We start from the raw sequence: 27,226 nt of genomic DNA, 5'->3' as shown, positions 1-27,226 counted from the left end.
TCATTCTATTTTGCTTTTCTTTGGATGTAATACATTGAATTCATTTCACAGCTGTTATGCTCATCTAATACCTTGGTTTCATACTCCTGAAAGCGGAAAACAACTTTTGCTTTAAAAGAGATGTTAACTTGTAGTCCTGAGGAAGTCTCATCAAACAGATGATCGGATTATTGTGTGTGTGTGTGTGTGTAGTACGTAGCTTCCTCGCTCACTTCTTTATCTGAATCCTTGCAACGGATAATCAAGTTAAAGTTGGCGTGTGTGTGTCTGTGCTGGTGATAATTTATGTCGGATCCAGATTTCATAAAGCAAGCTTTAATAACCTTCAAGATGGAATCTTAGCAGTGAAGCCAAGCTATTAGATTTCCTCACTCCTTGGGCTTGAAAAAGAGACTCTATCTCTTTTGTTGTTGGTTTGCATTTCTGATTAGCCCGGCTGCAAGACTGAATAGTCCTGTGAGTGACTCTGAGGGTTTCTGAGCAAGGAGTCAGTGTGTGCATTGGGATAAGGCCTTACTCTGCTTAAAATCCCCCTCTTTTCGGCAGTCACTGTTGGCAGGTATGGCTCTGTAAAGGCTGAGGAATGTGTTGAACTCCTTCACTGCTTTCAGCCGTCTCTCTCTCTCTCTCTCTCTCTCTCTCTCACCCTCTCTCTCTCTCTCTCCAGGAGCAAACCTTTGGTCTTACTCTTTCCTCACAATGCAAAACCACTTCAAAGTTAAGAGCAGTATTAATAAGAAATGTTGTTTCCAGAAGGCTGATTACTGATTTTATGAACACTGAGTTAAAAAAAAAAAAAAAGAAACAAAAAAAGCCCAGCAACCATCCCTGTAGTCTGCGTGCGAGACACTGAAACACCTCAGGGCAGAAGTAAAGTGAGAACACGCTTTTGCTTTTACGTCAAATGTTCCAAACTGGACCCCTGTGTGTGCCTGAAGTCACCGGTCAAACTATTTTGTAGACAAATTTATGCTTGTGCGCATTTGCATGAAGCGAGCAGCGAAGGCACAACCTGTTCTTCCTGTTAAGTGTTTGCCGTCGTTGTAGCCGGTGGAATAGCTCCCACACCAGTTTACTTTTGCTCCAGATTGAGCTGCATCCTAAGGCCATTGTTTGCATGTAATGATGTTGTGCTTCTGCTCCTGGAACTGTGCCATTCTGCTCCCCTATAGCCTTCCGTTAAGCGTGACCAGCCAGCCAAAACCATCCAATTATGTTTTCTGAAAACTGTTCCCTTGTGAGTGTGAAGCAGGCCTTCCTCGCATTGGCATGGATGTTATGCAGGAGGCTGATGATTAAATGTACAATGAAAACTCCTGTACAGGTTAAAACACACACAATATCTTGGATATTGTGGTATTTAGTCACGTAGCAGACGACAAAACATGGATATCCAAGTTTCAAATGAGGGGGGGAAAAGCACATTAGCAGCTTTTTAATGTGTCTTAAATGCTTTCACTTGAGTTTCTCGGTTCGTTTTTGAAATGTTAAAGCTTTTGTTCTTGAATCAAGAAGTGTGACCCGAGCTAATAGTTAATCTAACTTTGATTTCTAAGCTTCACTTGTATCCTCAAATTGCATCTTTGCAGCCAGATTTAGAAAATGATCCTTCGAAAAAGGATCAAAGGACAAAAAAAAAAAAAACCTAATTGGATTTAAGACTTTAATAGAAAAACTTTCAATGTGTGTCAAATAATGTGGGTTAATCCATGTGTTCTGTACAGCAACTGAACTCTGGTACGTCAATATTAGCTTCAGTCACGACCTTCAGAAACACAAAACGGGCAAATTGACAGGTTTATGGTACCAAACAGGAGAATTAGAAGAAGAGCGGTTAGAAAAGAGCACGTCGGTTCAGTGGTTTACTCCGTCACCTCCTATTAACCCAGCTTTGCTTCTGGTCAGGAGACGATCCGTTTAAGTCTGTTTGTTCTGAGCCTGTTCTCCCTAATCTCAACTCCATCACTCTCGAGTACAGAAGATGGATGGATGAAAGATGAGCGGTCTTAATAGAGGAATTAAATCCTGTCGATGGTGTCAGCTGGCTGAATTGAGACACTGAAAAGAGGAAGTCAATTTGGTGTTGAGCAGCACAACAAAAGCCCCTTAAAATGGACTTGTGAAAGAACGCGCAACACAACCTTTTAGTTCATTTTTGTAATCGATTAAGCTTTTTTAGTTTCACCGCTTGGTGACCAGTAAATTTAAGTGATAGATTGTGTATTGTGGTGGAGCTGCTCCATTGCTTTTAGGTAATACATTTATTTTTGACATACTGCACAAATAATTTGCCAAAACCCCCCCCAAAAAACATACGACATATTGATTTCAGCTTTACACCAGGAAATAATGGTATTGACCTTCAAGCAGTCTCCGGTTTTTTTAGTGACTACAACAAAGATGATCTTCACACACGGTTTATACTGTTTTTCTGTGTAATTTGAATGAATCCAAAACAAACCACCACTCGGTGAAGAAGAAAATAGTATTTCCCTGTAAGTCCACATGTTGAGAACAAGAGTGTGTATGTCTGTGCCTTGGAGAGGGAATGGGGGGGGGTGGGGGGGGGGGGGGGGGGGTGGGGGGGGGGGGGGGGGGTGTTTGACTCGCTCAATAAAAGGAGCCTTTCAGCTGCACTGGAAACAATTTCCAGCTGAGGGGACATTTATATTAAAGCTGGGCTTCGCCAGCACAGACTGTGTGTGTGTGTGTGTGTATGTGTGTCTGTGTGTGTGTGTGTGTGTGTGTGTCCCAGTCAACTGTCTCTCCCCCTGGTACATTTTGGGACTGGCTGCTGTTTCCATATCGGTGCGTAAATCTGCCCTGATATTCAAACGATCTGTGCCAACGCAGTCAGACAGACAATATGTACAGAGGGAATTAAGAGGGTCATCGTTGGAGTTCTTTCGGGCTCAGACAGGGCAGACGTGAGCGACAGAGCAGTCATCCAAAGGTCAAGCTTCATTTCTGCTCCAGCAGGATCCAACAGGATCAGCTCGCCTTGGTTCTTCACACTTACGTCGACAATGCAAATCCCAAGTTGTCGATTTCAATCAGGGAAATTTGATTTGAAAGTGGAATTAAAATGTAATGAGTTCTACCTCAGTTCCTTCACAGTCAGAAGGAACAAGGTTTTAACCTGCGGACTTTCAGAGGCGTACTTTACTCTGTGCATGTGTGTGGTCATCTGTTTGTGGTGACCTGTCCAGGGTGGAACCTGTCTTCTGCACAGTGTTTACTGGGATTTGCTCCTGGTCTTCACAACTGTAATTTAAGCCTTCTCTACACGAAAGCATTTTCAAGTGAAAACAGGGAACTTTCATTGTGTTTTGGTTGTCTCTGCGACGGTGCTAGAAATGCAACTTTTTCAAAAATGGCTCCAAAGGTAGAATTTGACTATCTAAATACCATTGCAGATAATCAAATCAAATCAGTGCTACATATGCTGTATTAGTTTCCATTAGTGGAATACATCGCTGGTGGGTGTTGCAAGTAATCTGGGCAGTTTTTGTCTTTTTGTTCTTCAAAGAAGAGAATTTAAGGACTCCATTAGAAATGATTAGGCTCAAAAGCTCAATTCAAAGTGTGCCTGCATGAAGAGAAACTCACAGCCGGACCATATTCTGCACATTATGTTGTCTCCACCTGTTTGCTCATTTGGAGACTATGAGCGGAGGCGTCCTTCTTCTGATGCCAGTGGACTTTTTATGAAATTGTCTTGGACAGCTGCTCAGCCTCGTCACAGCTCATTGCTGCGGCAAAGATCTCAAAGCGATGTATTTAGTTATAAATGAAGAGGATTAGCCCATAGTGGTGGTTTTCAAACCGGGTTCCGGATTACCCTGGTGATTTAGACGTCTCCACTTCAGTCCAACACACCCAACTGGATCATTGTCAGGCCCCGGTGGAGCCTCACAATGACTGGTTATATTATACCATCTATCTTCAATACTGCTTTATTTAAGTCAGGGTCACGAAGGGGCAAATGGCAGCTCACATGATACGGATGGTTTTGGGCTGTGGGAGAAAAATGTGGCAAACTCTACACTGAAAGCCCTCTTAAGTGCACAAACTACTACAGCACTTTATCTTGAAAAGAATAGTTAAACTATAGCTAAAGGAACGTTAATTATTCATTTGCCACCACTTGTGTTCATGTCAGTGTGGTTTAGTTACATATTAAGATGTATGAATGACATTCAGCCATTCTTTTGTGCTAAAATCACTGGCATTCATATATTTTTGGGGAAGATTTATCGGGTGTATGTCTTAAAAGTGTTGAAGAAACATACTCGGCCTGTTTGTTTGTATTTCATGTCATTTTTGAGGTGAAGTCATCATCTTGATTTGTGTACCAACATTTAGCAGAGTGAAATGTTCAACATTACTAATTCAATTACAGTCATACAATTTGTATTAATACACACTGCTTAAGTCAAGAAAGGCACTGACGCTTTTGAAATATTCTAATTCTATGTTTTAATTTATTCATTTTATTTGTCAGCGAGAAAAAAAACCCAGAATCTTAAGAACAAAGAGAAATGTTTTTCTGTGTGCTGTGAAACAAACTTACACATGCAAATTATTACATAAAAAGCAGACAGTGTTTACCCAAAATAGCTTTGTATAACTTCAGTATGCAGTCTTAAAGGCCTTTTTTTTTCTTCTCTCTTTTCACAGCACTTGTGCTCCTTTGCTATTTCTCCAGCAAATCTAACAAAACAAACTATTTGAAACAATGACGAGCTTCTGTTGAACGGGATGTGACGGTGTATTTGTCAACTGTTGTGAAAGGAGCAAGGAATTGGCAGGAAGTGCTCCGTGCTTGCTTTGGTCGCTGTGATGTCAGGTGGATTGATATGATCTGCCTCCTTTGTTTCTTGTCGGGGTTGTGGATCCTCAGGCAGACGTGGGCATACAATGGGAAAAATAAGCAATGAGGAGCGTTGAGACTGTGGTCGAAGAGGAGTTAAAGATAGAGCTCAGAGAGGAGGAATTTTGTGTGTGTGTGTGTGTGTGTGTGTGTGTGTGTGTGTGTGTGTGTGTGTGTGTGTGTGTGTGTGTGTGTGTGTGTGTGTTCGTGAACATTGAGCGTGGAGAGAGGGTATATTTGGCCTTCATGCTGTCCTGCACAAATTTGTCACTGCACGTTGAATGCTATGGAGCATTCTCGCTATGAAACTATGAATATTTCTAATGATCCTGGTTGGTGTTTTGTGCGTGCCTGTGTTTGTATGTATGTGTGTGTGGTCTTATCTGAACAAGCCAGCACTAATGAACTATGGGACCTTGGACTAGAAAGATAGAAGGTGTTTTTACCCGTTTCAAACAACGTCTTATCTTCAGGGAAGCACCAGAGTTTACACTCACACAGGAGACGTCAGATATCAACCTATAGTTTTGTTTAATCGCACATTTCTGTGAAGTGGCTTCCCTGTGACCAACAACACTTTGCTAATTACGTGGTTCAAGCAGCGTTCGCTGCGTCCCAAGTTGGTATTCTGGGTTTTAAAGCTGGGATGCTTATGGGTGAGTAAAGCTGGCACATTTTCGCTAAGTTTAGCAGACTTCCATTTAGCGAGGGAGAGACTTCGCGGTCTGTTGATCCTGTTACAGATACAGTTCATAGAGTGCAGTTTAAAGCCCACTCCAACCATCGAGGCTCAGAGGTACGGTAATCCTGTTTGATTTTTAAACTAAAGGTCACAGCGTTGAGTAAACAGGGCTGCATCTATGGCTACACAGTGTGCTCTTTTCCTTGTTGCTCCCGGGGAACACGTGCACGGAACATCCTTTTATTATTATTACACCGTATGTAGGTAAACGTCTTGATTGCGGTCACGCACCAAGCCGCACAGCTTCCTCTTCTTTTTAATGAAACAGGATTTGTCAAAGATCATGGTCACCCCCGCCGCTGCTCTGCTCCTTCCTGTTGTTGCTTGTGCAATTTTTTATTTTTTTTTTGTCTGCACTCTCTCACCATTGAGGCTCTTTTTTCCTGTCAAGAACAACCCAAGCGATGGAAACGCAGTTGTAAAACAAATGCATGCCTTACACACTGCAGACACACTAACTAATTTCATGTATAATTAGATCTTGATTGAATACATCTTGTGATGTTTTTATCTACAGTGCCTATAGGCAGTAATCACCCGTGTTATTCCCCTAGTAGAGAGACATTTACACTGGCCAGCTACAAAAGCTGTATTGTAGAGGATCCCACCCACCATACAAATCATCTGAAGGAGAAAGAAGCTATTAAAAACATGAAAAACTGAATAAAAGCTCTTCTGAATAGAGCTTAAGTGTTATTAGAACAATGAACACAGATTCTGGAAGTCTGATCAACTTTGATCATTGAAATGATTAATTTCTGATAAGAATGTACTGTACATGAAATGTACTTAATTTAAAGTGAAAAATAGATTCCTTCAACAACATCAGATCATAATATTAAAGTATAGAGCGTATATCAGCAATTTGTAAACATTCACAGCACATTTTAATGCTGTAATAACATTTCAAGTAGTTCAATGCAAGGAAAATGTGGCCATCAATCGGTCAAATTAGATTCCACTATTTTTCTTTCCGTTTGTGTCTGTCCATGTTTGCCTGAGTGTGTTAGTAATACTTTTCTGTGCAGTACTGTCTGGTATATTCAAGCACAGAGGGCATCTTTGCTTGCCAGCTCGCTCTGTCCATATTTCTCTCTCTCTCTCTCTCTCTCTCTCTCTCTCTCTCTCTCTCTCTCTCTCTCTCTCTCTCTCTCTCTCTCTCACAGACACACTCCGACATTCACATGTGCACGCACATCGTCTCTCCCACACAGTCAGTCAGCGTCACGTGAGCTGTGACTGCAGGGCTGTGCTCTTTTCTGAAGGAGAAAAGAAAACGCAGCGTTGTGGATATAACTGCTGTCTCGCAGCCGTTCCCACTCCCTTCATTGCCCCCTTCTCTGTCTTTTTACATGCTACGTCAACTTGTCCTTTAAATCACCTAATGCACCTTTTGTGGAAAGATGATCGCTCTTTATTCCAAGAAAAAACAAATTCACTCCTCTGTGGGCCTCAAACCCAGGAGGACAGTCTGCAGCAAAATTAATGAGGCTTTTTTTTCTTCTTTTCTGTCCTAATAAATGACTAAAATGCGTGAATATGTCAAGTCGTTTACCTTTGAGTTATGCCTCGCTATGTTGATGTTCGCTTCAAGTGCAGGGGGAAAGACTGTGCTGTGAAAGGACAACCTGAAAGGTTACAAATCAAGTTAATCCTGACTGCAGGGCATCAAACACACACCACTGGGGAGACCACCTAGGAAAGAGGATAGGGGTGGGAGGAAGGAAGAAGACAGAGGTCACTGTGGAGTATATAGCTGTCTGTTGGGGGGGGGGATGCATGGTGACGCTTTACATGACTCCAGGGTTTTCACATAGCAGGGGGTCAGGAAAACACGGAGGAGGGAGTCACCTCAGCGAGACACCCCGTGAGGGAAGTGAAAGGGGGGAGGGTAGGGAGGGGAGCGCACATGACTGCCACAGAGCAAATGGTAGGATGAAGGAGGGGAACGACAGGAGGTCCATCCACACACTGTGTGGTCCCTCTCCTCTGACACTGTCCACATGGGCTGCTTTGGCTTTTAGGTTTGTCGGCTTAATGGTTGCTGCTGGTCTTTCCAGTGTTTGAGTGTCAGACACAAGAAAGCCCCCCCCCCTCTAAATTATGTTGTTTTATTGGAATTTGGTGAGTGAACGTGACCTGAGTTGCCTCTTCAGCCTGTTTCGTTCAGACGAGGGGCTCTGGCAGATGTGTTCCCTTTCTTTACTGCTTGCATTTCCCCCAAAATGTATAATTGTTTGTAATTGTAATTACTGGATCCCTAAACAACTTTAATGTAAATAATATAAAATACATGCCAGTTCATTAATTTGTTGATATACAGTTTGCCCCTTTAATTAGATAGTATCCATAATTCTCATTTATCCTAGAGGGCTTGTAGTATTTGTGTGTTTCACAGGACATTGCTGGGGGAAAACAAATAGTGTCTTGGTGGAACTTGTGTTTGAGAAGGAGTTATGCAGAGCTGAAGTTGAGAAGGAATGGTGTCACATTGTTCATGAAGGTTATATGTCCAGGTTGCATTCTGCCTTTTCTCCAGTATCAGCTGGATTGAGCTTCATCTTCCTGTCACCCGAGTGAATAAAGTGGGTGTAGAGCATTGGAAAGATGGATGCATCCACACATGAAAAGTGAATCACAATTGCTGTGTGAAGAATGAATAAAGAGCCGGTCGTGGGTGTGCGATTGACGGTTTCACAAAGTTACAGAACATTTCAATTTGTGGGAAGGCCTCTGTTTGCGGTTGTGTTTCAATCATGTGAAAAAACTGATCAAGCATATATCAGGCCCCGTTTACACGACAACCATTACGAGTGTATCCGCAAAACTTTGTTCACTTTTGGGGTAGCTGATAGCATCCGATGTATCATCAGTCCATACGGATGTCGTGTGCTCTCCATTTTCTTCACGTTTATAGCGTGTTCTTCTCTGCACACGTCTGTGTGGTTTCATTTCAAAATCAAGCAACAGCGCCCTCGCGTGGCCTGGCATACTAACTACATCCTTGTCTCTGTCCGCTGCTGCAGTGTAAACACAGTCCCTTTTTTTTTTATAAACGGATGAGGTGTTGTGAAACGTTGTCGTGTAAACAGGACCTCAGTGCTACCACGTAGTTTCGAGAACCTGGACTGTCTGAAAAAAGCCTTTGTCTTCACAGTGAGAGCGTGGAGAGGCAGGGCAATGTGATTGGTCAATGAGCCGGAGCACGTGGGTCTCACTCTCCGTGTAGGAAACATCCGTCTGAAATCCTTATCAGCTCCAGATGTGTTTTCTCAAGCTAACCTTTTAACATCTGGGGTCAAAACGGGAAACCACAACGTTGCTACTATTTACACTTTTTTCTCATCTGTCTTTTTCCTTGACATGTGATGACGCTCACAGACTTTCTTTTACTGTCCTTTGTCTCATGTCATGCCTTGAATATCAGTGGGAGAGAGGGACAGACAGTCTCGAGGCTGACAGAAGGACGAGAGGAGAATTGATTGAAGCGTAAAAGAGCAATTTTACGTCTCGGCCCACGGTTTCAAAAACCCAAGCCTCAGCAGCGCTCGCCAGGTATTTCGAGTGTGCACGCTATGTTCTCCTATGTAAAATAAAAGACCAAAGAGTTAGTGGATGAGCGAGGGAACTAAGTGGATGTTATCGCCTCGTTCACCTTCCTGCTTCCTCGTGTCGCCGCCTCTCTCTGACCTTTGCTTTGCTCTGTCTTTGAGTCTCTCGCCGTTCCCTCTCTCATTTCCCACCTCAGTCCCTCAGGCTCGCCTCCAGAAGTGTCAGCGTTTCCTCTGTCCTCCTGTAGCATCAGACCTCGTCATCACTATCATTGTGTCTGTACAGCATCAGCATTTTAGGGGGGATACAGGACTCTACAGTGCAGCAAAGTGCAGACTTAACCGTTCTAAAAAATCCTTTGTCCCTCTGTCCATTACCAAGCTTAACAACAGAATGATGGCGGTGTAAAACAGTGTTGGAACTTTATCAGCTTAATATGTTTTGGTTTTAAGTCATCCAATCTGTTTTCTCTACATATGAACGTACATGTTCAACAATATTGTAAATTTACTTGTGTTGACATGTAACTTGTTCTCCAGCCAAAGTCTTTTTACTGCTTTTTATGCAGTGGAATGAATTCATCCAATTGTTTTTAAGATTTGATATCACATAATATGGGTTCAAAACCATTGTTGAAATATTTATTTTTTTTTCACATTTTTTTTCCCATTGCATGGGAAAATATGGACTGAAAACGTTCAAGCTTCGGTCACAACTTACTTCTTTTGTATTAAAAACTGTACAGCCTCGTCAGATAACATCACTCTGGGGAACTTGCTCTGACTTGAAATCTCAGCCTACTAAAACTAGTTTGATGGTATCTTTATAAACATCTGCTAGCCATTTTTGTTTAGTCTGTCCAAACACAAAAATTTACATGGAGCCAATAACAACTTTTGACAAGTCTCTCTGGTTGATTCACTTTGAAGTTCTCCCCCTGCCTATCTGAGGATACAGCAGATGGTAAATGTTCAAGCTGTCCCTGAGACTTGGAAATTACAATTTTTTTTTGGGGGGGGGGGGGGGGGGGGTGGATGGCCTCACTCCCTTAAAGTTGAAAGTTTGTGATTCCAGCATGGCTGCACACAGTGTGAGATTCCTGGTCTTGTCAAGATTGCCCTCAGATTTGCAATGCTTTGATCGACTGGAACCTGTTTGTTCTGTTGAAGAGGCTTCATTCTGTTTTAAAACAGCTTGAATAAAGCGGGACAATTCTTAATAAGGTGAATCAGATAACACCGTAAAATAATGTTAAATTGTCTTTTAATTTGTCCTTGTGAATCGTACCTGTGCTGCACCAGGTTTCCTGTCACAGCAGCTCTTGCAGATCTTTTTGCTGTGTAATGTCCCACACTCCAGTTGGATGAGGATCTCTTTCAATCCTTTGTGCACACATACACACACACACACAGCGTGCCTGTCCTTCCTGTGTGTGAGTTGCCACACAGTAGTTTACTTCAGTTGTGGAGTGATGCACTGTTAGTGTTGTTAATTCGGTAGGCCTTGGGGGGGGTGTTCGACAGCCATTTTGAAGTGTGAAGCCTTTCCTCTTTGCAGAGGATCGAGGGAGAGGTGGGAGGCAGCCGTGCGAGGTAAACCTGCATCACCTCTTTGTGACAGGTCTGATCACACCGCGGCGGCGGTGGCAGGAGTGTGCGATCAAAGAAACCGATCTGACGTCTATCAGGGGCCTGCGCGTATATGTATGCGTTTCCAGTGAGGATCCCTGGGAGGAGGGAGATGACAACATGAGAAGGAGCACTACCTGTTTCTGGAGCGAGGAGAGGCGGCTGATGGATTAAAGGGTTTGCTGGATGTAAATGGGCAGGGGGGGGGGTATTGAAGAGGGGAGGACAGAGCGCAGGGTGCTGTCAGGTGCAGGGCGCGCTGGAGCGCAAGAAACAGCTGATGTTGCTCGTGACAGGTAGGAGAGGGGAGGGGAGGAGGGAAAGAGGAGCAGGGTGGATTCTGGCTGCGATGGGGGTGTCATCACATCAAAGGAGGGGTCTTTTTGAGTGGCAGTACAAAGGGACAAAGGCTTGGAGGGAGATATGAGGCACGATGGGGCAATTGAATAATGAGACACGCGAGTGATTGCGAGAGCAGCGAGGGAGTTTTGTCAAAAAGTCAGAACTGCAAGAGCGATAATGACGCTCGTAGCCCCACAGGCTGATACTCCATGGTCGCGGTTCAATTCTGCAGCAACAGATCTGAATTTGAAAAAAAAAAAAACCGCTGCGGTGTTAAATAATAAGTTTTCTTTGTCATTGTGGTATAAATTATACACTTTATAGTCTGGGCGGACGAGGCTTAAATGAGAGGGTCTTCGTGCTTCGAGCTATTGAAGTGCGAGAATATGTGAGGCAGCCACGAATGCAAGAAACCGTCGTCTGACAGCACTATAAGCAGTGCACACTGTGGCCATTAGCTGCCTCTGTCTCAGGAAGTTAGCAAGCCGAACCAGAAAGTGCATCTGATAAAGGCTGTGTGGTGTCGGCTCGTACCATCTCTCACAGCAGATACTCTCTTTAATGATTAATGGCCCTAATAGAGTACAACAGGAAGGAGACCTGTGTTTTATGGTCACCGAGCAGGCAGGATGTTGGCCTTTTTTCAGAGACGAGGAGACACAGGAAGGAGAACTCGGCTGAGATTTGTTCCCAGGACGTCAGAGTTGCTCTGTGTGGCTGAAGAGAGAGGCAACAAAACCATCGAACCGTCGTGTCACAGGCTCGTTATCACGGCCTTGCTTTACAAACATCATAAAACGCCAAGTAATTGCATGGGCTTTTATTATTTTCTAGACAAACATGAGTACGTGTCAGGTGTTTAAATCCTTTAACATAAACCCTTCACTCTCAAGACTGTAATACAACCGTGATTTAGAATAGCACAAGGCTTTATCTAATACAAAACATAAATTTTATTGAGCCTTATGCAGACGGTACTGTATCAGAATGCTGTCAAACTTCCTTTTTTTTTTTTTTTATAAAGGATAGAAGCTATTTGTTTTTGTTCCGATTGTTGTTCACTGCCATTGTACTTGCAACAATACACTCAAGGCACCTCGACAACAATCGGCCAGTGTCTTTATTTGGCTTGCATATATGAAAACACGTCACCACATCCCACAAACATGAGGGAGCGGTGTTTGAATTTTCTAATATCTTTTCATGGCTGACATGATGAGGGTTTTGTCGCCACATCATTTTGTGCTTGAAGAAGTTTGACAAGGAGTTGCAATGGCGTCATGTCGCAGTGACTGGAAAGGACTATAAAAGTGAATCACTTCGGAAATTTGTCCTCGTTTTAGTTCACCTGTTTACTCTCATAAATGCCTCAGATTGTATCTGGAAAATTTCCTACTTCAATTACAATGTTGCTGCTATTACCAGTACTACTTTGAACTAAGACTAAATACGCTCACAATAGAAAATCCATCAAATTACTTGTGGGATTACAAAATATGAGTAAACAAGTCAAATTTTCTTTTCTTAATTAACATTTTTTCGTTTTTGCTGATTCTCTGAAAATCAATCAACTCGCCTAATATAGACCAACACTCTGCAAGCTTTTGATGCATTGTATTGTAATAATTTTAAAAGATGTATGAAAAGCACACAGAACGTCAGTGCTGACAGTCCTAAATGACCTCAGAAAGGTTTGAGCTGCTCTGAGGTGAGAACACGGATGTGATATTACCGACACAAATCTGAAAATGGAAATCTTGGTGACAAACTGCAGTAAAAGATCTTTCTGTTGATATGCTCTTGTGTCACCTTGTTATTTTGTACCACACGGACTGTCGCATACTGTATAACATACAGAGAAAAACAACACAGTACAAAACAGCACAGATGACTAACTAGCGCCCTGGTTAGCACAAGTGTCGTCATGGCAACCAGCAGAGCATGACTGTCGGCATGATCATCAGTGTGTGAATAAATCTTGACCCGTCAGACTGCTTGACTGCAGGTTTTATTTTGCTCGTCTCATGTCTCATGATGGAAAAAAAAAAGTGAAGATAAATATGCTTTTCTCGTTCAATCAGCTTGTTGAAATAAAAATATATTTGTTTTTACATTCAGATATCATTAGCAAGTTTGTTTTCCTTCTAGCCTGACCAGACCAGGACTGAGTGGAGTTTGAAATATTCTGTGGCATACAACAAGTCAGACCACTTGTAGAACAAGTCAAGGCCGGGCAGGATGGACGCTGCTCGTATGCTGTAGGATGACTTTGAACATTAAAACAAACAATTTCTATCAGTGAGTCCAGTTATGACTACAACAGGTTCCTGTGTTCACAAAATACAAAATACAATCTTTATTTCCAGAGAAAAGATGTGAAGGAATACAAGAACACGATGCAATGAGAGAAGTGGAGTTAATTAAGTCCATGTTACTTTTCATTCCAAAATATCATATTTCGCAAAATTGAATTCAACTTAAAGCTTGAGCCTTTGTATTTCTTTATGTAACCTCCTAGGAATATTTTTAGCCCACCTATATCTCCGCCTCATTCCATTTTAACAGTGTATATATGCGATCTTTCACCTCTTTAATTGTCTAATTCACTTTATTATATGTTGTGTAATAAGCAGGTACAAAATGTTTTGCATATGGTCTCTGTTTTGGCGTCAAAACAAACAGTGACACACCAGCTGTTATAGATTCAGGCCCCATAAAGGTGGCAAAGTTAATAATAAACAAATCTCGGTTGGGTCAAGGTCCTTCTGTTGTGTCTTTCCTGCAGTGAAAATGTCTATCGTGTTCCTAAGCAGATGACTCTTGTCCCACTAATTTCATCCTATTGAGAGCCTCTGACAAACCATTAAAATTCTCTTCGATCTTTCCACCAGTAAATCATATAAAATTAAATCAATTACATGAAAATGTATTTAGCTGATGACACCATTTAAAGAATAATTAATCTTGGAAACACGTGAACAAATCAATCGAACAAGGCAATTATTGGGTTAAATGGACTATAAGCAATTAGAGTCAAGCTAAAAACTTCAGAAATGTATTTTTCTTTGACATTGTTTCATTATAGAGTACTGAATTTCTGGTGAAAACAAGACTCCGCTAACTTCATAAGTTCCAGTTAATATTGTTTTAGAGTGGCCCAAAATATTATCCACCTCATTTTTGGGAGGGAAATAAAACAAACACACACACACACACACAAAATCTTGATAAAAAGAGCCTCATGTGCACACACACACACATACACAGATTACAAATCCTTGCCTTAGGCTTTGTTTCTTGTATCACACTTTTATCAGCCAGCCACTGACTGTTACATAAACAGCGTGTGCAGAAAAGGAGGAACTCACGGACTGAAAGCCGACTTATAAGGCTTTTATTAAGTATATTGAACTAATAAATTAAGCTTTTTGACAAAACAAGATTTCTTTTTGAATACCTGATGAAGTGAAGGTGCAGCCTGTGACTCATGCCTTCAGCATGTTGCTCATCGTCAAATGCAGTGATCCACCAGAAAGTATCTTTCTGTAGTTTTAACTGAACAAGGCAATGGTTTCTTTTTAAAATTATTATGCTTATGGACTCCTTGCAAAATCACCACATTCTTGTGGGACTGTTAAATTCATTCAGTTTCCTCTAATTTAGAAGTTTTTCAGTGTTTTGTTTTTCTCGCAGAGCAGTTTGTTCACAGTTTGTCTAACAAGCCACAACACCACTTTCTTATGTTTACTATTTTGCTGCGTTCAATATTCATTTAAATGTGTTGGCAACCTGAAAAAAAAAAGCACCAGAGAGGAAAGTACCTACCCGTGATTACCATTAATGTTCTTCTTGTGGGATTTGTATGTAAAACTACTGCGTACATGCATTCTTATACTTTACAGTTTTGTTTTTTTTCTCAACCCCAGAATTTTAACGGGCAAGTCGAAGCTAACTGCTCTATTCAGCTTTTAAGAGACCACAGGCAGGCCAATCAGCCACCTCCTCTATTTCGTTCATTCATACGGTGAAGAATCCACACTGACAGCAGCAGCTAACCTCACTGTTCAGACTACATATAAAGCTGCTCTAATATATTCCCACAGGAAAGCTTCCCACTCTGTAATTTGTTGACTGCTGCAGAGGGTCTGGAGAGCAGCAATATTCTTTAATGCACTTGTAAACACGAGCATGCACAAACACACACACACGCTCACACACACTGTTGCCTTGAGAGAGAGTTGAGAGCTGTACCCGGAGAGGAATAATTATAGATGGCATTGAGTTTCCTGCTCTGCTCCGTGTGCAAACAGTGTTTAGCCTGGAGGGCATGCTTGCTTCACATGTTTACTCCGTGGCACTAGTTGGCAGCAGGGTCACGTTATTGTAAGTGTCTGTCTGAGTGTCTGTCTGGAGCTGGATGACGGGGAGAGCCGTGACACCAGTGTCTGGCACAGCGAACCCAAGGAAGGTGTTAATGGCAGCCAAAAGAGCGGGGATATTCTGCATTTTGTTAGTTTAACTTAGAACTGTGTTCTACTGACTACAATTTCTTCTTATTCCAGCTGTCCGATCTGATATCACAGGCTCAGAACGAGGCTCGCAGGAGAGCAGGATGTGTTGTTTGTATGCATGAGTAACTGGCGGTACGCCTCTCGACATGTGTATGCGCCGTCTTTATGCATGAATGAATGAAGTGCTGCCCTCCTCATACCTGGAACTGTTGCATTAGTTCAAGAGAATGGATTGTAATTGAATATACTATGCTGGGTTGACGGTGAAACCTCATTACCAAGTCACACCCCCCCCCCCCCTCTGAAGAAGAGAGCCGAGGGAGAAGGCACATTGACCCCGAGGGAGAGGAGAGGAGAGAAGGGGGGAGGAGAGAATGAAAGAGCAATGGGTGCCTGGGATGCGGATGCTGTTACAATTACAATCAGAGCAGAGGCTGACGTGAGGAGAGAGACAAAGAGACCAAGCTCTCCTGTTGTATTTCATGTCTTACTGTACATGTGAAACCACAACAGAGTGAGTATCCTGATCTGTGCTCCCATCGTGACGCAGACGAGCTCGGCGTTTTAATTGATTTATTTTCACCCTAAATATCTGGGACATCATAGTCTATTTTTCTGACACCATACATTAATAATGAATTAGTATGGCATCAAATATTAGGTATTTTACATTGAAGTGTCAGCAAAGCACCTCTTCCTCGTTTTTCACACATGCCTGCATAGCAGCACACGCGCTCCCAATAAAACTTGTTTGATGTAAATTACCTTCAGTTTGTCCAAAAACAGTGAAGTGTTTCCACTCTGAACAGTCAGCTAGTCTAGTTTTATCTCATAAAACATGACAGCGCTGTCCTCAGAAGCAGTGTGAGCTGCTGGGTTGCTTTGTAATCATTAGTGAGCCTGATGGACCGAAGACCACTGGAGTTGTGGGTTTGCTTCCTGCTGCAGTCACAAAACTCTTCAGGTCGCGTCCTTGAACATTTGCTTTCAGATGCATGTAGATTTGAACACGTTTAGAAAGGATAGTGTATTTAGTTGCAGTAACAAGATCGAGACAGTATTTTCGCATTTGCCTTTGCCCAAGGGAAATGTTCCCCTCCAGCCATTGTGTCATTGTTTTGTGGCTGTGGCTCGGTCAGTAGAGTAGGTCATCTTCAAATAACAATGTTGGCAGTTCAGTTCCCGGCTCCACCTGTTCAGGTGTTGGATTGTACCCGAGCAAAACACTGAGCCGCACAAACGTTGGCCATTGGTGTATGAGGGTTTCACTGCTAATCTGCCTTCTTTAGCAGATCGCTTTATTATTTGTCACATGGCAAAGATCTTGCTTGACAGAACTGATTACAAAAGTTCCTTTATATCCTTTATATTGGTCTATTTATGTGGTGCTGATTCAAGAACAAAGCTGCCTTCTTTACTGCCTAATCGAATGGAAAATTATAAAAAAATAAAGTTGTAAAAAAAGTGCTTTTTTCCCCTCCTTGAAATGTACCTGGAGTTAAATGTTCCTGTGTAGCTGCTGCAGAGCTTTGGCTTGCACGTTGTTTCTAAGTCCTGTGGGTTTTCGACTGGGTGGAGGACTGTTGACTGCACAGGCTTCAGCATATGGTTAGCATTTTCTCAACACTTTACACTGAATAACCTTCATACCTTCGATGAGTGCATCTGCATCCGGCACACATCGTTCCTCGTTTTGTTGTCTGAGCAGAGGGACTGACTTTCACAAGAAAGGAGACAGAAAATAAGAACAGAGAGAGAGAGAGAGAGAGAGAGAGAGAGAGAGAGAGAGAGAGAGAGAAGGAATGGAAATGTAGAGATCGAGCTGACGGGAGGAGAAAGGCTGTTTGCCTTGTTTCGCTGAGACTCGCTCAGTTCCTCTTGTTATTCTGGCCTTGTACATTTCTTCACTGTACAGAGCCAGAGATTGACGGAGTGGGGGAGGAGATGGGGTGGTGGTGATGGAGTGAAACAGACAGAGGCAGTGGCGGTGGGCAGGGGGGGGGCTACAGGAGAGGAAGACGGTATGATGTCACGCTGTGGAAAAAGGGGGGCAGAGCGGAGTGGGGGGGCGATGAAGCTATCTCGTAGGTGTTATCAGGTTAAGCCACCCACTGCCAGCTGTCACCATGGTGACACCATGGTAACGGCCAGGTGTTCAACTAAGAGGGAGAAAAAAACCTTCGCTATGTAAAAGAGCTCCCTCTTTTTCTTTTCTTCATATTTCTCCTGTCTGTTGTGGTGTGTCACTCAGGTGTCGTCTCGTCTGCTTAAAAGCGCTCAAAAGATCTGCTTTATGATCTCTTCTTCTGCACAGTCAAAGCAGCCCTTCATGAGTCACAGCAGGAAGCGGCAGCAAGTCGCCGCCGGTGTTTTTTTTTCCTCATTCATTTCAGCCCATTTCAGAAAATACAGCTCAGGAGTGTCGCACATAGCTAAGTGTGTTTGTGCATTACTGATTGCTTACCTGTTTGCATACAGAGCTGTGTGTTTTTACAGCCCAGACGCTTCAGCTTATCTATAAAAACAAGCACAGGCTCAAAACTATCAAGTGCATCTCATCTCCGAGAAGCAGATTTACAGCTGCTTATGTTCTGTGTTCACTGTGGTGATCATACAGAACTATTTTGTCATTGCATCGCCGCATGTGATGATTTGCCCATACATATAAATATATAAGTATGTATGTATATGTGTATTTGGTTCTGTATGGCCTTTTCGCGCTTAAACCTATAAGCTGATTTGGTAACGTGCTTACAGAGATCTCCGTTTCAATCCGTTGGTGTTAGCTCTGTTACATCACAGCAGCCGGCCCTGTGTGCGAGTGTGTGCATATACACATTTGTGAGTGTGTGTGCGTTTGCTGTCAGTTCGGTGGCGCTGGGGGTGTGGTGCCCAGAGCTAACAGATGCTCGGCACATGGAAACACACTCGGAACAATGACACACGTGCCTGTGCCATGCGTGCACCGCCGGCGAACCACAAAAATACAGTACGCAAAGGCGAACGCAGGCTTCTTAAAGGCGCACTGTGCCACTGCTCAATGAACGCCGTGTCAGATAAGAGGAAACGTCTGATCTCTGTCATAATTCCCAGCAATTTAATTTCTATGCAAATGAGCTGGATCGCAACACGAGCCACCACATTGTGTTGAGTTCACTTCTGTATTCTTTAACTGTATTAAGGAATTTTTCGGGTGATGAATACACACAAGCATCTGCCAAGCTACGCATCCCATCTGTCATTCAGTGTGTCTTTTCATTCTGCACAAAAGAAATATGTGCATTTTGGGTTTTATAATCTTAAATCCTATATGCATTATAGATTGTTGTGTCCTTGAACAACACTAATTCTCCACATGCTTTTGAAGTGTTCTTCAGCATCTCAGTTTGACCTCTGACCTCGGTGCAGCAGGGATAGAAGAATGAGGACTTGTCCTGTGGGAACAATAACGTCTGCCTAATAGTCATTTTTATCACACTTGCTGCCGCTGCAGACTTCTGGAAGAAGCTATTTGGAGCAGGGTGCACATTTTTTAACAGCCGTTCGTATCCGGCATTGGCTAAACGTTCATGTTTTGTGGGCGGCAAGAGTGAAACTTGGTTGTGTTGAAATTACAAGGGTGCCCAGAGTCTCACTTATAAATAGCACCAGTATAAATTTACTTTATGCCTGCACATCAGACGGGTTTAATGCTTCGCTGCAGTCAAAGAAATTAACCTCAGAAATGCATTGTGCCATAAAACACTGCAATGAAAATGTGATTCAAAAATGTGGTTGGCCTTCGAAATGAATGAATAAAACCAAGCGCAAAACAAAATCGAGCAGAGTGTTTCCACTCAACCTATGATGAAGCGTGTGTTTTAACAGTTAAGTGGAAACGAGGAAGAAGAAAAAAAAAAAAAAAAAGGAGCCGTAAGCAGTAAGTGACAGAGCGGCAAACCGAAGACACAGAAATGCACTTGGAGGAGTTGAGAGAAAGCTGAAGAGGAAGTTGGACAGACAGATGGGAGATGATCCAGCAGAAGGAAGCTCCTCGGGGTTCTCATATCCTTCTCCCGTTTCCTATTAAATTACTTCACTTGAACCTGTGTGCTTCCTGATCTGACTGGTGAAATCTGTTTATTATCATTATCAATGTTATTGAGCTCATTTCTTTTGTGTCCATCAACGGTTCTTGCATGCTGTGGTTTGTTAATGTTTTTGTTTTTTTTGTTTTTTTTAATCTGTGTTGCAGATAAATCTCCGGCTCATTTTAGTCAGCGGGAAGACGAAAGAATTCCTCTTCTCTCCAAACGACTCGGCAGCTGACATTGCCAAACACGTGTATGACAACTGGCCAATGGGTGAGTACCTCTATTTGTAAACAAGAGGTTAACTATTAAAAAATTCAGCCAATTAAAATCCTGAAAGAAATCTCCAGAACCGGCAGTTCTGTTCAAATGTACGTATTTACACTAAGTTTCAGCTCATTTTGGTCTGTTCAGCACCTTCACTGTTTGAGGCCACTCATTCAATTCTTCTGGCATTCAAACATTTAAAGACAAAGCCTGTTCAACAACAGAGGACCACATGGTTAGTGAGCAGCGGGCAAATATAGTGGAGCTTCAATCAGTTTCACTTCCTTGCCCTGATGCACACACTAACTGATGTGTCATTGTTCAAAGGTTTCATTTTCATGAGAAGATTCACATGCTCTTTCCCAGTCGGTTGAAATGCTAACATCAGCTGACTGTTTGCAGGGAATGGTAATTACAACTAAAATTGTCATGTGACATATTTGAAGATACTTCTTAATAAAAACTTGGGTCAAGCCCTTTAATCAGAGTCAGATGAATTATCTCCAGTCTTTACAAGGGCACCTTATCTAAACAATCAAATTCAAGAAAATATGTTGAAAGAAAAATAAGTGGATTAAGGAAGTTAGATTGTAGATATCAAATGAAGTTTCCATATGGAAATGATTTGTGTCTCATTTTATTTTTCACGGGGCTGGACAGTGACGTGGTTGTTCTCGTGGTGAGCGGGTCGTGGGTCCGAATCTGTGTTTGCATGTTCTCTCTCTGTGTGCCTGGCTTTTCCTCAGGGGCGGCACTTTACTATCACTCTACAAAAACATCCCTAAAGTGTGTGTGACAGTCTGTCTCCCTCTGACGGTTCGCTGGGATCCGTTCCAGCTAACTGGTTAAAGTGGTGCAGAAGACTGATGGTTGGATGGATTTGTCAAACAGGAATCAAACTCCCGCTCGAGACTGTGCTGGAATCAGGGTGACAACACTGGCACATACTGTATCGGTGCGAATGCAAGGCAATCCTGCCAGGAAGACTTTTTTGGAAAAAGATTTTAGGCAACAAATATTGTGTTTACAAAGACATTTTTTGAGGATATTCAAAACCCAGAATTAATAAGCTTGTTAACACCTTTGAATACACAGCATGCACGCGCTTGTCACTGTGCCACTTTGCAATATTGTTTCCTAATTACATACAGTGCAGCTTCAGTCACCTTCTCCTCAGCCTCTTCATCACCCAGACCTTCTGACTCGCTGGTTTCACTCTCGTGACTGGTTCAGTTCGGGGTCGTATCCAACACGTTCTCCTTATAAGCCTTATTTACAAACTAATTTTGTATTTTGGGATTTTTCCCAATTGTTTAGAAAATACATAATAGCAAGACAGAAATAACTGAAAGACTTCTTTCATTTGAAACACCACACCAGGTTAAAAGCCTATTTTTTTTTAGAAACACAGACAGCACAGTGAATATTTACCTGGGATTATGATATCTCCTGCAGACCGCCGGACCCTGGCAGCATGCAAGCCCCGCGACAATAGAAGAGTGGAAAGATATCGCTAATAGAATATACATGATGGGGGAAAAAACGACTTTCTCACTTTGCTTTTGGAAAAACTCACAAAGCTTTGGTCTACATGGGTTTCTTGGATTTAAAACCCATAATTAGAACGGAAGGTGTTGCCACATATACATAGTGCAAAATGGGTGCCGTACAATTTCTTCATTTTTTAAGTTCATTTTCTCTCTTCAAACACTCTTTTAACAAACTGAGTCTCCACATATGAGGGCTTGTAGTAGCCTTTACGGTATGTTCTTTGTTGATTTTATTTTTTTTTCTTCTGACAATCCCCTGTGCACTGTCTCTGGAGTAAGAAGAGTGAGAATGTAAATGTGCTATGCCAAGTGATACCTACTTGATGTGATATTTCCTCCATCTTTCTAGCACAAGGATGCTTAAACGGCTGAACCTCGGGGACACATTAGGAAAATGACGGAAAGTGTGTGATGGCCACTGACAAAGAATTTAGTAACTTCTCCTTTTCATTTCATTTTCAAAACAAAGTAGCACGTTTTGTCAAACTTTTCTCAAGCCGTGCGAGCAGATAAAGCAGATGTGAACGTAATCTGTAAACTGTTATTTTAGCACGTCTGTTGTTTTGATCATCCCGTCATTTTCTGCTGCATTGTCCCGGTTCTTTTTGCAGATCTGGCCCATACTGAGTGGTGCAGTGAGATTAACTCAGTGTGATATAACTGCCTTATAACACACTCGTTTGAGTTACAGTCAAAGCAGATTGGCCTTTCTCATCATTCTCGTAGGCTTGGCCTTAAAAAATCAGATTCCAGTAAACCCAGGAAAACTCTTCCAGCACATGAACATAAAAACACAGTTCCTGCACAATGACGTCAAACCTTCAACAGTAGGAACAAACACATTTCATCAGTATAACAAGTTTGTTTTTGTTTTTGTTTTTTTTATCTTTACTTGTTTTCAGATAAACAAATGTGACAACTGGCTGATTACACATTACACTTCCATACAGGATAAAGCGATATAGAACATGGATGAATGGATGGACAAACCTTTCATACCATATTTCCATCCTCGCGTATGAAGGCACGAGTTGTGTAATTGACATGTGTTTTCAGGGAGAAGTCTGGCTAACCTCCTGCTTCCCAACCTCAGATATGTGAGCTTTGGAAACTATAGATGATAGATGAGCCCATCCATTTGATGTCTTTTTGTTAGAACTCACATCATCACGTAAGGTGTAATTGCAAACAGCCGAGCTGCTAAAGCAGTTGGACACCAGATGATATGGCTGAGTTTTCTATACGATGATGTCAGACTGACGAGGTGTACCGTATGCACGGGGGTATATACTGTACACTTAGATTTAAGAGCTGAGGTCACGTTCAAAGTGGCTGCTAATTACTAGCATGTATATCAGGGTGTGGGAAATGCACAGATCTTTAGCAATTCGAGTGAACTCGGTGCAGCCTGATTATCATTGCATCCAGGAATGTGGGATCACAATTCATCCGTCTCCTCTCCGTTATACACCCACTCCCTAAGTGCTGCCTCCACCAGAAAACCTCACCCCACCTTCAAAACCGACCCGACCGTCGCCTTTTTCCCACGGTGCTCTGAAAAGGCCTTCCAGTCCAGGAGGGAAAAACTGCAGATTACATCGCTGTTACTTGGATTCTCCTCGACAACAGGAGGGTTTTTCTGTTTGGTCCTGTCAGTTTTGGAAGCGCCCTGCGTTCCTCCCAGACAACACATCTGAACCCTGCGAGACCCGGAGCAGGCACTTCAAGTCAGCGGCAACACCCTCCGCTCAGCCGGAGACAAACATCTGGCGGCCAGACTCTGCTGCCGTGCAACTCCCCCGCTGCTTTCTCTCCCTCTTTGAATGCCTTCACATTAAGTCTTCAGCTCTTCCCGAGCCACACCTCTGGTCCGTCTCTCTCTCTTTCTCACGTTCCCCGCGGCATCCCGCGAAGCCCAAATATTATACCTTCTGCATATGACGGTGTAAAGCAAAGCCCATGAATGGCCTTAAATATCTCCACTGCGGTCGTTTGTGGTACTTGTTTTCACCACGCGGTGACTTATCGCATTCGACTACACCGTACGCAGCGTCTTATAAAGACAGGAGCATGGGCAGCAGTTTGAAATTAAAAGCTATTTGTCATATCTGCTCCGCCGAGCACTTCAGCGGCTTCATTTTGCCTCTTTCTAAAATGCAAATATAGACTCAGCAAACTTTCAACAGCAGAAACTGATTTATTTTGACCTGCTCGCTCTCTGCTTTATGCAATTCTAGTCACATTTTGAGAGTTAAAGAGTTTAAAAAAGCAATATAGAGAACAACCACGGGGAAAATCGAATCAAGAAAAGATGAGCAACACTTCAGAAAACTCCTCTGTTATCACTCTCTGTGGTGTTTTTGTCTTTTAACCCCCTCTTTCCATTTGTCTCTGCCATATTTTTTTTTTTTTTCTTTTCAGACTGGGAGGAAGAGCAGGTCAGCAGTCCTAACATCCTGAGGCTGATCTACCAGGGACGCTTTCTACACGGCAACGTAACACTAGGAGGTGAGAAAACACAGGGGGAAAAAAAAAAAAAAAAGGTTCATTCCTGTGTGCATGGGGGCGTGCACGCGCAGAGCTGCAGCCGTGCGCTGCTGGAAAGTTCTTTGCTGTTCTCATCTTTTTCCTGAGCTGCAGAACAGAGGTACCTCAGTGCTCCGGACAAGCCCGCTTTGACGGAGAGAGGGAGGAGAGAGGAAATACAGAAAAAGAGAGGGGAAAGAGACTAGTCAGAAAGGGGGGGGGGGGGGGGGTTCTGGCGGTGGAGGAGACTTCAAGCAGGACAAAGAGGAGACAGAAAGGGGGAAAAAAAAGGGTGATGAAAATGAACGCCTTGAATGAGGAGCGAGAGAGAGAGGATGTCGCCTTGTAGCAGCCCTCTTCACTTTTTTAATCCAACTCACCCAATTTTGATTTGACTGCTGCTTTTTTTTTTGTGGTTAATGGGGCTGTGGCCATCTCTAACCTTTTTACACTCATCCCATTATGGCCATCTATCTGATAATTCCCTTATCGTTGGTTTAACGTGTTTGCACGCTGACGCTGAATCCTCTTACAGCCGGGCCAAAACTCCCACTGGTTTTCAAAAAGGAAAACACGGAGGCTTAGTAAAGCAAACATCACCAGAGCCGGCGTTTGTACTGCAAATTAATGTGTAAAATCAGCTTATTGTAGTTTCTTTATCTTCAGTTGTCTCTTTTGGAGGAAGGCTGTATTAGATATCTGTATATACTGTGTATTTGTGTATAGAATATTATGGATTGTGTGATTTCAATTAACTTTTGTACAATAGCAGTCACAATATTTTAGTGTAGTAGACTGATAAATGAGATTACAGAGCAAGTACACATACTATCATCAACAACCTAGAAATGACCGGATTTAATCACAGATTGGGAGAAAATAATTTTTATAAAATATACAGTAGTTATGTATATTTGCATGAAACCTGCCCAGTGATGGGCAAATTACTTTGAAAAAGTAGCTAATTACAATTACAAATTACTTCTTTAAAAAGTAATTGAGTTAGTAACTCAATTACTCTATTATAAAAGTAACTAATTACTAGGAAAAGTAATTTTTGCGTTACTAAAACAAAGTAATATGTCAAAGAATTTGGCTTTTTAGAAGCATGTTTCACACGCCAGTTTCATAGAGTAGAACAGCATAGAGAGATAATTAACCTTAAACAAATATCCTTTGCTGCTTAGCCGCCGTGGCCCCGTCATGCCCTTCTTTGCTGGAGCTAGCTACTGATGTATTATTGCTGTCGTCTGTGTTTTTTGCCACGAGTTTTGTTGCTGCATGTGTTGTGGTCAGATGCTTCATTAGATTTGAGTTGCTCGCGGCCGATGTGGACAAACGCTTTCCTCCCGGGCATAACGTGCACTTCAAATACAAGTTCTTCCCCTTTCTCTCAACGATGGTGAAGTAGTGTTTATATTTCCACTTGCTAAACGCCGACTTTCCCACTTTATCCTCCTCTTCTGTACTCGCCATTTCTTCTCTGTCTATCACTTTGGTTTTACCGGTCGAAAGTTGTGTGTGTGCGCCGCACAGAAGCTACGTCGGTTTGTGTGTAAAATAAACTCCTACAAGGATTCGTCAATGATGTCACGCAGCTATACATCGTCAAGTCAGTTACTTCCTTGTTCCATCTCCGCAAAACATGACCTGTCTTATCCTTGGTATTTATCGAAACCGTGTTGTACTAGTGTGCTCTCTACTCTGCAGCCCGCTTATGAAGTGAGGAGGAGGAAAGGAAGAAAAGAAAAAACAATAGCCTAGAACTCATGCTGGCTGCAGGCTTTTTTTTTTTTTTTACCATGATCGCGCTGGGGCCCCGATTTTAGTAACGGCAACACAAGTCATGTTAGTAACGGAAACGGCGTTAGTAACGCTGGATAAAGTAATTAATTAGATTACAAATTACAGAGGAATGTAACGGCGTTACGTAATCGCGTTTATTCTAACGGCGTTAGTCTCAACACTGAACCTGCCACTTCAACACAAATTTGATCTAAAACTAATTTATTCTTGAATTCAATCAACATTTTGCTGCAATTGATGGAACCGATCAAGTGTAAAACCCTATTAATTAATCCCTTTCCTTCACCCTGAAGTTATTGTTTCTTTTTGAGTGTGTTTCAAGTCAATGGGGCTTCATTGAGTATAATATTGTCTCACGATAGTGACGTTTGTGTCCGGACGAGTATGATTGGCTGAATGTTTAGCTGTGCCCGCCCTATGAGACGCTCAGTCAGGACAGACACTTAAGTGCCCATAGGACAATATAAAAGACAAGATTTTCTCAATACATTTTGAATTGACTCAGCTGATTGGTCAGTGTCTTCTACATCCAACTCAGCAATCCAGTCAAGGAATCATATTCAAAAGTGGAACAGTGAACCAGTATATAACACTATAGTGGTTAAGTGTGAGGTACATCACTGGTTAAACAGAAATGAGGCGGACATAAATGTTCAGCGATATCCTTAAAATCTTTGGTTGCTTTCTTTATACTCGTCACATTACTTTTGTCTCATTAAATTGCCTCACAGTTCAGAGACTTTTCGCAGGTTTCCTTTGCCTGTGGCGAATCTTCAGATTCGTCCCGCGTCAGAAAGGTGTTGAGGAATCATATGATGGTGACTGTGAATGACATTGTACTGACAGACAGACTGTAGCTATCTGAATAACCTTTATATCCCCGCCCCCCTCTCTCTCTCCTCCGCCAGCTCTCAAACTGCCCTTGGGGAAGACCACGGTGATGCATTTAGTTGCCAGAGAGACTTTGCCTGAGCCAAATTCCCAAGGTAACCAGCTCTCTGTCTCCCCGCTTTCCTTTCAGGAGGCCTTTCACACACTGAACAGCTTTAAATGTTCTGCTCCCGGGCCATTATTTATTTCTACACATGGCTTCTGTGTAAGGAACAGCCACTAGTCCAAATAATTGGCTCTTTTAAGTGTTTCCCCAAGATACAGCACATTGTGTAGAATATACAGCTCATATAAATCATACGAGATGACAGCATCTGTTTTTATGACTGTGCAGTAAAGGCCCATTTAATCTGTGAATTACACCTGATGAATGGAGTTCAAATGAACATCCAAGCTTGCTCATGGACTATCGATGACTTGCTTGCCAGCCTGGGTGTAAAAATATTCCCAAGTGAAGAAATGTCTGAA

At 42.5% G+C, this 27,226-nt stretch overlaps 1 protein-coding gene across 1 annotated transcript in view; it reads left to right on the top strand.

Annotated features, from left to right (window-relative positions):
* The window catches only part of ubl3a (ubiquitin-like 3a), a 37,732-nt gene that overhangs the window by 7,003 nt on the left and 3,503 nt on the right, over positions 1-27,226 (top strand). The window contains exons 2-4 of the mRNA XM_080509434.1: positions 19,883-19,991; positions 23,957-24,043; positions 26,776-26,853. Of these exons, the coding sequence (XP_080365560.1) occupies positions 19,883-19,991; positions 23,957-24,043; positions 26,776-26,853 (274 nt within the window). The remainder of the gene's footprint in view (positions 1-19,882; positions 19,992-23,956; positions 24,044-26,775; positions 26,854-27,226) is intronic.

This window comes from Blennius ocellaris (assembly GCF_963422515.1).
Source record: "Blennius ocellaris genome assembly, chromosome: 14".
Taxonomy (NCBI): domain Eukaryota; kingdom Metazoa; phylum Chordata; class Actinopteri; order Blenniiformes; family Blenniidae; genus Blennius; species Blennius ocellaris.
This window is presented reverse-complemented; position numbering and strand designations above follow the sequence as displayed.